Here is a 12983-nt window from a genome sequence, read left to right as displayed (position 1 = left end):
CTATCCATTAACCCAGCTTAGCCCTATTAATTAGCACTATTAGACATCACCTATCTTTCTTAACCATTCATCATCAGCAAATCTGATCTAGTCTTCCTTCAATATAACATTTTATAAAGAAAGAAAGAAATCATTATAAAATGAGTTTTCAAAGTCTTTTCACATACACATTCTCAATGTGAAATTCATTAAAAACCCTATGACTAATACCGAACAGAAGCCCTGGTGGCACAACGGTTAAGTGTTTGGCTGCTAACTGAAAGGCATTCAAATCCACTCAGCTGCTCCGTGGGAGAAAGACCTGGCAATCTACTCCCATAAAGATTACAGCCTAGAAAACCCTATGGGGCAGTTCTACTCTGTCACATGGAATCGCTATGAGTCGGAATCAACAACAATAGTGGATGAAATGATTACTCTCCCATTACACAGAATAAGAAACAAAGGTTCAAAGAGCTTAAGTGATTCACCCAAGGTGACAGAGCTAGTAAATGACAGAAGAACAAGTGAAGATCAGACACTGGCACTACAAGCCCAGTAGTTTACTGTAGTGTAGTCTGGCATAGACCTACTGTCGTTTTATCAGTTACACATCTTTTCACGACTACTCTAATCAAGCCCATATTTCTCTATTTTGTTTACACCAACGTGAGAGAGCTCTTATGTATCTTGCTATAATTCAAACATATCAGTTCTAAGACATTCTCCTTGATCCATCTGTTATCATTTGTTAAATCTTAGTAAATATTATTGCTATATTTATTTGTAATGGGTATTCATTTCTCAGAATCTATTTTTAAAGTAAATCGCCCAATTTACACTCAACTTTTTCAGATTTTCCTGGATAGATTTTGTCACCAAAAAACCAAACCCACTGACATAGTCAATTCTGACTCATAGTGATCCCATAAGACAGAGTAGAACTGCCTCATAGGGTTTACAAGGCTATAATCTTTACGGCAGCAGACTGCTACATCTTTCTCCCATTGAGCAGCTGGCAGGTTCGAACCACTGACCTTTCAGTTAGCAGCAGAGTACTTAACCTCTGTGACACAAGGCTCTTTCGCAGAGTTTGTTAGTGGTATAAACTATATGTATAAGTGGGGATGGAGAAGCCTGAAGTGTTCCACGCTCCAGTGAAAAGGGGTCGGCAACCACATCAAAACTTAACTGCAATACTGAAACAAATAGTATGATAAGAGGGTTGAAGCAGATCGACCTCAAATGAAAGCGAATGCCAAAAATCTCAATCAATAAAAGACGCACTGAGTTCAAAGTATGGCCAAATATGGAATGTGTGGCCAAATGCCTCCATGAACAACTGCCTCCTTTGCTGAGACCAGAACTGGATGGTGCCTGGGTACCATTACGAAACATTTTCATCAAAGATTCTTTAGAAGAATTTTTGATCAAAAGGGGAAAATGCAGAACAGAATTTCAAATTCTCATGGAGTTCAGACTTCCTGGAGCGTGGAGGCTAGATGAACCCCAAAACTACTGGACTAAAATAATCTTTAAACCTTAAGCCAAATATATCCCCTTAAGTATTCTTAAAACCGAACAATAGTTTAGCTTAACTTAAAGAATGTCTGCCTTGAGTATTATGCTCTTTACAGATTAATCTATATGGGATCAAACTGACAACAGTAACTCAAAAGATCAGACAGGATCTAGACAGGAAACTTAGGGGGTACTGAGTTTATTTTAATGGGGGAGGAATAACTCAGAAAAGGAGGGTGAGAATGGTTGTACAATTTGAAGAACATAATCAATGTCTCTGAATTGTACATGTAGAAACTTGAATTGGTGTATTTTTTGCCATGTATACTCGCAACAACAAAAAATTATTTAAAGAAAAATATATGGCCAAATAGCAAAACCCTATTTATTCAAAATATTCACAAGTATGCTTTTAGTATCGGTTTAAAACCCAATTTTATCATCAAATCTCATAGTATTTATAGGTAGAAGCCAATAAAACCTACTTGGGAGAAAAAGATAGTTAATATTTAAGACTTTTCTTAAGTGGTATTTGTAATGCAGATTTAAGCAGACTGTATTTTTGGACTAAGGTAAATGTTCTTTTTCAGTTGTTGATCATTAACCCACAGGGGGAAGGGATAGTTAAAAGTCTTTAAAAACAAATTAACCAAATTTAGTTTCTGGCCAAAAAAATATCAAACAAATGAAAATTATACCAGTTCTGGAAGATTTTCCAACCAAGGTTTTAAAAAAAAAAAAACAATCTGGAGATCATCCCTACCTTTCTTATTTTTTAAAAAAAAGGAGGTGTAATTTTAATTTTTGACAAAAATGAGGTATAGTTTCTCAGATTAACACCTCTGTCTTGCTTCTTTTTAGAGTACCATAATAGCTTAAAATGTCATACTGCATCTTATGGATTGAACTGTGTCCCCCCAAAATATATGTCAACTTGACTAGGCCATGATTTCCAGTATTAGGTGGTTGTCCTCCATTTTGTGATGTGTCATAAATCCTAACCTCTGCCTGTGTTTATAATTCCTTTTGTGAACGGGTTATATTTGTGATATTAATGACACAGGATTAGGTTATGTTAACGAGGACTTGGTTATGTTTTCTATGTTAGTGAGGCAGGATTAGTGTGTATCTTGAGTCAATTTCTTTTGAGATATAAAAGAGATTAAACAAGCAAGCTAAGTAGCAGAGATGGGGGAAGAGAGATACCAGGGTACATGAAGACTGCCCAGGAGCAGAAGCTCAGAGAGACAAGGACCTTCTTCCAGAGCCAACAGAGAAAGAAAGCCTTACCCTAGAGCCGGCACCCTGAATTTGTACTTCTAGCTTCCTTAACTGTGAGAAAATAAATTTCTGCTTGTTAAAGCCATCCACCTGTAGTATTTCTGTTATAGCAGCACTAGATAAAAAAGACAATGTATTTTTACAGTCACTCAGATGGAATCACCTTATTAGGTGGTGTGCCAGATAATAAGTAGACAGCTTCACATTCCCAGATGGTGTTTTAAACAAGGCCAAATACAAAATAAATATTATCTTTTCTCTAAAACAACTTCATTTTCCTTTCTTACTCAGGTTAAAGAGTCTAAATATGGCCAAATAATAAAGTTATTATTTATTCAAAATTTCACCCACCCTTGAGGGTCAACCTTAAATTTTACTTTCTTCTTAAGGGTCATTTCATTATCACAATCAACAATGATGTTTTCATCTGAAGATTTACACTATTATCTGTACCACAGAAGAGTATTCTATAGTTCTTTCATGTGTTTGTCTTGCCTCTCCCTTAAAAGTATAAGCTCAAGGATGTGCATTAAACTTCTTTTGGATCCGTACAATCCTTAACTGATCACACAGTTTAATAAATCAATTAATATGTAAATAGTGAATGTCAATTATAAGTCACTCTGCAAGGCAATGAAAATATCTGACTAAGAATTAATAATTTTGAAACTAGAAAGGTATAGGCAAGAAAAATGACAGTTATGTAATAGATACATTTAGGAATGTCTATAGTCTAGACAACAGTGAAAAGTCTCATTCAGGTGAAAGCAGTGAATCTAATAAATTTTAGACATGTTCTGTTGTTGTTTTCTCTCAGAAGCAGAGAAAGCACTAAGCTCAACTCCAGCCCAAGAGAGAGGAACTAATCTGTAAAGTGGAAGAGATGGGAACTTTGGAAGAAAGCAATCATGTCATCTTTGCAATTGGTGAGACTAAGAAAAGACACTAAGAAAAGAACACTTGGGCATAGTGAGATATGTACCCTCAAAGAGTTCTGAGAAAAAATAGGCAGGATCATGAGACAGAAGATTATAAAAAGGAAGAAAATTACTGCAAGCGCACAAGTGAAATTATTATACACAATCATAACTGCCTCCTGAGTAGCTGCTTTATACAAATTTGAAGCCATGGGAAATACTGAATAAATGAAGGCATAAGTCATCCTATTTGACCACCTACTATCTATACCCTGCAAAGCACTGGGCTCATCCTAAGAACTATAGCCCAATTCTTATTAGAACCCTAAGTCTTCAACTGGAACTAGCATTCCTCTGGTTAAATTACTACAATCTGCTTAATGCCAATGTCATTGCCACAATTTTTTTCTTGCAATCTAATTGCAAAGTAAAATAACTACTAAATGTAAGTTGTCTGGCTCAACTAGCAAAAGTATGGGGGAGGGAGGAATGTATAAGCAATACGTATATCCAGCAAGTTAGTAATAGATATACAGGATATAATGAGTTCATCAAGTAGGTCTAGTAGGAACATTGCAATGATGCTACAATGTATCAAACACTTCTACTGAAAACATCACATTTATAAAGCTATGTAACCTTGTAATCATATGTTTTGTAAATATGGATTACTCTTCTAGTCAAGAAAGGAAAGGATTAAATACAATATAAAGACTAAGCAAAGTGTGTTAAAAGCATTTCTATACTACAGTATTAACCTTAAATAGTCAACAGATTTTTAGGGAAATAAGTCAGTGAGTCTTATAAAATTGAATTGTTTTTAAACATCACTAAAGGATACTGCTTTTAGAGTATACATTTATTATTCTGAATTACTCTGAATTTTCAAATCTGACACACACCAATTAAAATATATACAAAAACAATGAAAAATAATTTGCTTTAGATAGTTCACTCTAGCCAATTTTTACACAATCTGTAATCAACTATAGCCTTCAGTATGGATTACACCTCAACATAAAGAAAACAAAAATTTTCACAACTGGACTAATAAGCAATATCATGATAAACAGAGAAAAGATTGAAGTTGTCAAGAATTTCATTTTACTTGGATCTACAACCAATGCCCATGGAAGCAGCAGTCAAGACATCAAAAGATGCACTGCATTGGGCAAATCTGCTGCAAAAGACCGCTTTAAAGTGTTAAAAAGCAAAGATGTCCCTTTGAGAATTCAGGTGCACCTAATCCAAGCCATGGTGTTTTTAATCACCTCAAATGCATGTGAAAGCTGGACAATGAATAAGGAAAACTGAAGAAGAACTGCTGCCTTTGAGTTGTGGTGCTGGCAAAGAATATTGAATATACCATGGACTGCCAAAAGAATGAACAAATCTGTCTTGGAAAAAGTACAGACAGAAAGCTCCTTAGAAGGGAGGATGACAAGACTTTGTTTCACATATTTTAGACACCTTATCAGGAGGGACCTGTCTCTGGAGAAGGATATCATGCCTGGTAAGGCAGAGGGTCAGCAAAAAAGAGGAAGACACTCAACGAGATGGATTGACACAGTGGCTGCAACAATGAGCTCAAGCATAACAATGATTGTGAGGATGGCACAGGACAGGGCAATGTTTCATTCTGTCGTACACGGTGTCACTAGGAGTTGGAACCGACTCAGCAGCACCTAACAACAACAACATAATCAACCAAAAGTGCTTACTGAGTCTTTATTATAAAATCATATACCAATTAACAACAACCATCATGCTAGAATTGAATATAGAAGACCTTTAAGGATGGGCAGTAGTCCAACCCTAGAGAAAGATTTATTTTCAGAATTCCTAAAATATAGCTTGTATGATCAGATCAGCTTAGTCAAAATCTTTAGAACATGGTACCACGCACAGTTCTGCAGAAGTATTTTAGCATTTATCTATTTTCTGACTTGATTAAGACAATTATAGGCATTGATATTTTGACATATACAAAGCATCTGTACATAAACTATATTAAAATATGTGCTATAAACATCTGGCCCAACTTTAAGGAATAGTTCCTCCTTCACTTTTAAAATAATAACACTATTCAAATACAGTTCCATCCATCACAGACCTAAATGTAAAAGCAAAAACTACAAAACATCTGGAAAAAAATACAGGAGAAAATCTTTACAATCTTGGGGTAGGCAACTATTTTTTATGATGAACACAAATAGCACCTATCATTGAAAAAAAGCTGATAAAATAGACTTCATGATATTAAAAACAAGCCCTGGTGGTGCACTGGTTAAGAGTTTAGCTGCTAACCAAAAGATCATCAGTTCGAATCCACCAGCTGCTCTTTGGAAACTCTATGGGGCAGTTCTACTCTGTTCTATAGGGTCGCTATGAGCCGGAATCGACTCGACTGCAACTGGTTTATTTATTTAGTTCAAAAGACACCATTAAAAAAATGAAAAGGCAAACCACAGACTGAGAGAAAATATTTGCAAAACACGTATTTGATAAGGGACTTGGATCTAGACTGCATTAAAAAAAAACTCTTACAACTCAATAATGAGACCAAAAAAAAAACTTAAAAAATAAGTAAAAGAACTGAACAGGCATTTAACAAAAGATACACAATAATCAATAAACAGAGGCAAAGAAGGTCAATATCATTTGTCATCAGAGAAATGAAAATTAAATCCACAACTAGATATCACTATACCCTCACTAAAAACCAACGAAACCTGTTGCCATCGAGTCGATTCCGACTCATAGCGACCCTACAGGAGACAGCAGAACCGCCTCATAGGGTTTCCAAGGAGCGGCTGGCGAATTTGAACTGTTGACCTTTTGGTCAGCAGCCCAACGCTTAACCACTGCACCACCAGGGCTCCACACCTTCACTAGAATAAATTAAATTAAAGCAACTAGAAAGATTAAATGTTTGGGGAATGTGAAGCAATTAGAATGCTCATTCATTGCTGCTGGGACTTTTAAATGGTACGATCACTTTGGAAAATAGTTTGGCTGTTTCTTTTAAACTTAAACATACCCTGACTATATGATCCAACAATTCTACTCCTAGGTATTACCCAAAAGAAACAAAAACATATGTCCATGTAAAAATCTGTACAAGCATGTTCATGGCAGCTTTATTCAGAATACCCCAAAGATGACAATAACACAAATATCTAACAACAGATGAATGGATAAACCAGCTATGGTATGTTTGGTGAATATTCAGCAATAAAAAGGAATGAACTACTAACACACACAAAAACATGGATAAATTTCATAAATATTATGCTGAGCAAAATAAGTCAGATACTATATATATATGCTTTACGATTCCATATATATGAAATTTTAGAACAAGCAAAACTTATATATACTGGTTCTCAACCAGGGGAAATTTTGCATTTGGCAATGCAAACTGCCAACATTACAAAGTGTTATAATGATGTTATAAAGTGAAGGAAAAAAAGTGTCATAGAATCAATGAAGTAAAAGAATTTATTTTGCAAAGGACATGTGGCAACGTCAGGAGACATTTTCGGTTGTCACAATTGCGGGGGAGGGGATAGTGTTACTGGCATCTAGTGGGTAGAGGCCAGGGATGCTGCTAAGCATCACAATGCATAGGACAGACCCCACAACACAGAATTATCAGGCCCAAGGTATCAATAGTGTCTAGGTTGAGAAACCCTGTTCTATCCTGTGTGTATGATCATAGTTTTCTAGGGATGGGATTGCAGGTACTGAGTGCAAAGGAGCATGAAGGAATTCTGCAGATGATGAAAATGTTCTGTATTTTAACTGTGGTACTGGTTAAATGGCTGAATACATTTGTCAAAACTAATCAAACTGTACACTTAAAATGGGTGCATTTTATTGTATTTAAGTCTTATCTCAAAGATGATGGAAAAAATATACAGTACCAGTCAAACATAATTTACAAATAACTGCTCTGTTATCAAGGTAGATTTTCAAATAATAGTGAATACTATTCAATTAGAATGAATCATCTTTTTAGATCAGGAGGGCACCTCAGACTAAAGAAGAAAAATGACTATAGTCAACCAATAAAATACAAAAGTGCTAAAGGCTATGACTGAGGTTTGAAAGCCATACAATGAAAGAACTAGTTAGGTCTGGGGTGTGTGGAAAATCTTTATAAAGGTGACATTTCAGCTTGGTCTTAATAAATTAGTAACAGCTTGCCAAGTGAAGAGCATTATTAAATAACTTAGTAATCTTTAAAAAATACTATGTAATAATTTTGTTTCACTGCTCTTTGTCACATTTTATAGTCTTAAAGGACAGCAATAAGGAATCTCTTTCTGAAAGAAAGATCATCCTACATATTGAATAAAGAAGTTATACCTACTGAAAAAATTCCATATCGAAGAGAGAATGTGTTTAGGGTTTACCTTTATAGACTGCACTCTTTGCTCTTTCACTACATCAAAGTTTGGCAATATAAGTCTCTGGCACTATTCAAAAGTATAGAGAAAAAGAGCAAAAAAATAATCAATTAGACTACATTTAACCTTAGTGAATTCTGTTTGGCCTCATACAACACACTAAACCACCTCACACCATCAATTTTGGAAAATCTAAGACGTCTCCCAAAAGATATGGATACTGGAAATCCTAAGCTACATCACCGATCATACATTTTCAAGCCATAAGAAATGTGTCTAAATGTATGACGGAGGATGTAAACGATTATTCTAGAAGGCTAAAATGATTATAACAAGGTAAAAAAAAAAAAAGTAAATTCCCTAATTTACGCAGAGAAAAAAGCCTGCTAGGTGGTGGGACCATGAGATCAACATCAGGCAAAAGGTGTCTGCCCTGCTCCCTGGATTTCCTATAATTTTGGAAACCACTGAAATTAACGTACGGAAACAGAATGAAATTTACTTAAACAGAACAAAACTTCTGCAGCAGAAAACCCAACTTTTGAGTGAAAAAGTCACCCAAAGGCAAAGGGTCGAAAGGGTGGATCTGACTTTGCAGAATGAGCCACGACATCTCGTGTTCTTTTCTCTGTCAGTATTTGCTAACGACACCAACGAGAACACGAAGATAAATAAACAAGGTACCTGCCATCGAGGAAATCGCACTCTAGAGAAATAAACAATGTACTTTCAATCAAAGAATTACTGAGGATATGTATTCTAAGAATCACTATTTCCTAGCATAGTATGATTCGGGAGATTAGAGAAAAAACGAAACATGCTTAAAGCGATAAGTCTACAAGGGAGCCTACTGGAGTGCCGTAATAACCAGTGAACTAGAAACTCTTGATTTTTATAGACACCAACACCAACGGGTGGACCAGGACCAAGTGCGACTCCAGCCCAGGGTTGGAGGCAGGCAGAACAGTGACTGCCAGATCCTTCTGCTTCCACTGCAAAAGATTTCCCCCGACTCTGCGCAGCCTAAACGTTCCTCTAGTGAGTCCCGCCCAGAAATACTCCTCCCTCACCTCAACTCCTTACAATCCCAACACCCCGACAGAGGGGATCAGGCTGCTTCCACTTACTGAGCTGTCCCCCGCCCGACGTGGTACTCGGCTCCCGGCCTCCAGCGCCTCCTACGCCGGCTGCTCCCGGGAAGCTCGGAGCTCCCACCCCCGGCGGGGTCCCGCTCTGCCTCTCGAAGTTGCCGGGGTTGGAGAAGTAGTCGCGCAGCCGAGGCAGCTCGCGGCCGCTCTCTAACAGCTCGGTGTGCAGCTCCAGGGCCGTCAGCAAGTACTGATCGCGCAATAGCTGAGCCGCGATCGCATCAATGGACAGTCGGGCCGGGGTCTCCCCGGAGCCCCCCAGCGCCGCCGAAGCCGCTTCCCCAGGGAGCCCCGGTCGCGCACTGCTCCCTAAAGCCACGGGATCCTGTGGCGACAGCGAGCCCACAGAGCCAGGATCCAGGCCAGCCCCGGAACCCAGCCGAAGTCCTGACCGCCGTTCCTCAGTCGCCACTACCTCGTCTTCATCCTCGTCCGAATCGCTGAGGAATGGATTCACGCCGCCGCCACAACTGCCACCTCCAGGCGCCATCGCCGCCATCTTATCCTGTCAGGAGGGTGGGCGCCTCCCTGACTGGCTCTGACAGGCCTTGGTCTGAATCTTCCCTAAACCTCAGCGGGCACTGCGCGCCACCACAGGCCCGGCCTTGCCCCGTCACGCCTCCCCACCTGGAGACCAGGCGTGGCTCGGAAGCACAAGGTCCTGATGCAGCAGCGCCCGCTTCCTCAACCACAGCTGCACTAACAGCCGGGCTCTGCAGGCGTCTTCCTGGTCTCGAATCTCGCGAGATAGCGTGCGTGTCCTCCCCCTCTCGCGGCCCCACCCCTGTCGTAGCCCCGCCTCAGCCCCGCCCATTCTTAACATCAGAGAGCAAGGATTGAAGGCCCCTCTCCCGGCTCAAAAGAAAGACCCCGCCCCCAACTCATGATTGATTGGCAGATGGAGGGGGCGTGGTTCTAGAAGTATCGCGAGAGCAGAGGCTCAACTGGTAGGAGTTGTGGGTGTTCTGTGGTTGAGGAACGGTTGTGTGGTGGCTTAGGTAGACCCTCTTGGCTAGCGTTTCGTGGGGGCAGTAGGGACGCTGCCCGAGAGCTTTAATGGCCTTCCGCTCTGAGGAGGTCTCATTTCCGAGTCAAGCCTGACCCGGATGAGCGCCAGGTAAAGTCCAGGGGCTGGTGCGCTGAGGTGCTGCGGCACCGAAACTGCGGTCTCGCGCCCGTGGACGCTTCACCTTTCTTGGTGCTTGCTGCCAGTTGGTGACGTTTCTCAGTCCAGGTAGCAAGTGTCCAGGGCAGGAGTCAGAACTTAGCTTCCTTTTCCTTCCCTCTCCGCCATGTGCCTGCTGCCCCTGGAGACCTGGCGACAACACGGACTGTTTGCACCGCAGGGAGAGCGCCTTCCCCCAGATTCATTCCTCCAGCCGTGGGACGAAGCGCTTAACGGAAAGTGGGGCCCTGAGGTTTGGTGTTTCCTGCATCTGTGAACACCCTGATAACCTCGACTGGGCCAACACACGTAAATCCGTTACCCGTTATCGCCGAGTCGATTCCGACTAGTAGCGACCCTATAGGACAGAGTATAACTGCCCCATAGGGTTTCCAAGGACCGCCTGGTGGATTTGAACTGCGGACGTTTTGGTTAGCAGCCGAACTCTTAACCACTACCTACCAGGGTTCCAACACACTATTAGGTGCTCCGTAAGCACTTAGGATTTAATACACAATTCGCACTACAGGGACCCTTGAAAATATCAGTTTCCACCCCATCCCTAGAGAGGTAAGTAAAGTCTAGAGACGTTCGGTGACCTGATCAAGTCAACTGCACTAGTCAGTATGGAATGTCAAAGGGATTCTTTTTCTCATGTTTTGCAGCGTTCCTGACTCATCAATTTAGGATGGAATCAAGGTTTTGATTGTGAAAATTATTTTAGAAGTTTGATGTTTCACAGTTGTGATTTCTTTTATCAAACGTTAGCACATAAACTAAATATACTCCTAACTGGGATTTCAATGTTTATCTTTTATGTCATTACTTGATTAGAAATCCAGATGATAAAGGAAATATTGTTCAGTCAACAGTATTTGAGTGCTATTCCTGATGGTTTCCATCTTCTACACACACACACACACACACACACACGCACACATGCAGACACACACAGACAAACTGGCACTCTTGCAGGTTTTAGATTTCCCTTCTTACTCTACAGTACAGCTTCCATTGTGCACCAAAATAAAAACAGTAATTATGATTATCAGGAAAGTTACATATTACATTAAACCAGTAAAGTATCTCTTTTATCTCTGTGGCAAAATTAAAACGGAGCATTCTTTTATAATTGTAGGCCAGGTTATTGGTTTACATGTAAAAGTATGCCAACAGTTAAGTGCAGGCTTTAATTTCAGTTTACACAGGCTTAGTAAACTAAAGTTTTCATTTGAATGAGGTTTTGGTTTTGGGCAGGTTTATTTGCTAGTTTCTTTTTTAAACAGTGTGTTAATATCAAGAAATCGAAGTATTTTTTAAATAGAACATTAGCTCCTAAATGGATTAAAGGTTTTCCCCACTATCCGAAAGTAGAGCATTCCTATGAAACCGTAAGCCGAAATGGCATAAAGCGAAGAAGCGATTACCATTAATTTATATAGGAAAATTTTTTGCGCATTCATAGACCCAAAAAATAAGCTACAAAATCATATTAAATAATACTAAAATATATTGAAAACAGAAATGCTGAGTGTAGTTCCTGGGGAAGGGGCTTGGCGACGCCATTCTCCTGCTCCCAGGTGCGCGCTGCCTTTCTAGGCTAGCTGTAAAACAAAGGCTGAACGCTATTTCTGCTCTTTGCCTTTTTTCGTAAAAGCGAAAATTTTTGGATTTCTTTCAGTTAGCAAAAACAGGTACTAATGTCTTTCGTAAAAGTGAAGGGGCATAAAGCGAACTTTGGAAAAGCAGGGAATACCTGTATCCTGAATCTTCACAGGTTAATGTCCATGTTTCAGAAGAACAAAAAGAGAAGACAGGCAACCTCTAGTGGCTGTAGGTGCATATTGCACATACCTTAGAAATAGTAGGAAGTGGCATCTGGGGTCTTAAAAGCTAGCAAGTGGCCATCTAAGATGCATCAACTGGTCCCAAACCACGGGGAGCAAAGGAGAACGAAGAACACCAAAGACACAAGGAAAATATTAGCTCAAGAGTCAAAAGGGGCCATATAAACCAGAGACTTCATCAGTGTGAGACCAGAAGAGCTAGATGGTGCCCAGCTACCACCAATGACCACCCTGACAGGGAACACAACAGAGCGTCCCTGACGGAGCAGGAGAAAAGTGGGGTATAGAACTCAAATTCACATAAAAAGACCAGGCTTAATGATCTGACTGAGACTGGAGGAACCCCAGAAGACATGGACCCCGGACTCTCTGTTAACCCAAAACTAGAGCCATTCCCGAAGCCAACTCTTCAGACAAAGATTAGACTGGACTATAAGACATAAAATGATACTCGTAAAGAGTGTACTTCTTAGTTTAAGTAGATACATGAGACTAAATGGGAAACTCCTGTCTGGAGGCGAGATGAGAAGGCAGAAAGGGGTAGGAGCTGGTTGAATGGACATGGGAAATCTGGGGTGGAAAGGAGGAATGTGCAGGTCACATTATAGTGATAGCAACTAGGGACACATAACAACGTGTGTATAAATTTTTGTATGAGAAGCTAACTTGAGCTGTAAACTTTCACCTAAAGCACAATAAAAATAATAGTAATA

At 39.9% G+C, this 12983-nt stretch overlaps 1 protein-coding gene across 1 annotated transcript in view; it reads right to left on the bottom strand.

Annotated features, from left to right (window-relative positions):
- Positions 1-9989, bottom strand: part of RELCH (RAB11 binding and LisH domain, coiled-coil and HEAT repeat containing) — a 145286-nt gene extending 135297 nt beyond the window's left edge. Inside the window, exon 1 of the mRNA XM_023733945.1 lies at positions 9238-9989. Coding sequence (XP_023589713.1) covers positions 9238-9757 — 520 coding nt within the window. The 5' untranslated portion in view covers positions 9758-9989. The remainder of the gene's footprint in view (positions 1-9237) is intronic.
- Between the last annotated feature and the right edge of the window lie 2994 nt (positions 9990-12983).

Source organism: Trichechus manatus, unplaced genomic scaffold, assembly GCF_000243295.1.
Source record: "Trichechus manatus latirostris isolate Lorelei unplaced genomic scaffold, TriManLat1.0 scaffold00063, whole genome shotgun sequence".
Classification (NCBI taxonomy): domain Eukaryota; kingdom Metazoa; phylum Chordata; class Mammalia; order Sirenia; family Trichechidae; genus Trichechus; species Trichechus manatus.
The sequence above is the reverse complement of the archived record's forward strand: the minus strand, read 5'-3'. Positions and strand labels throughout refer to the sequence as shown.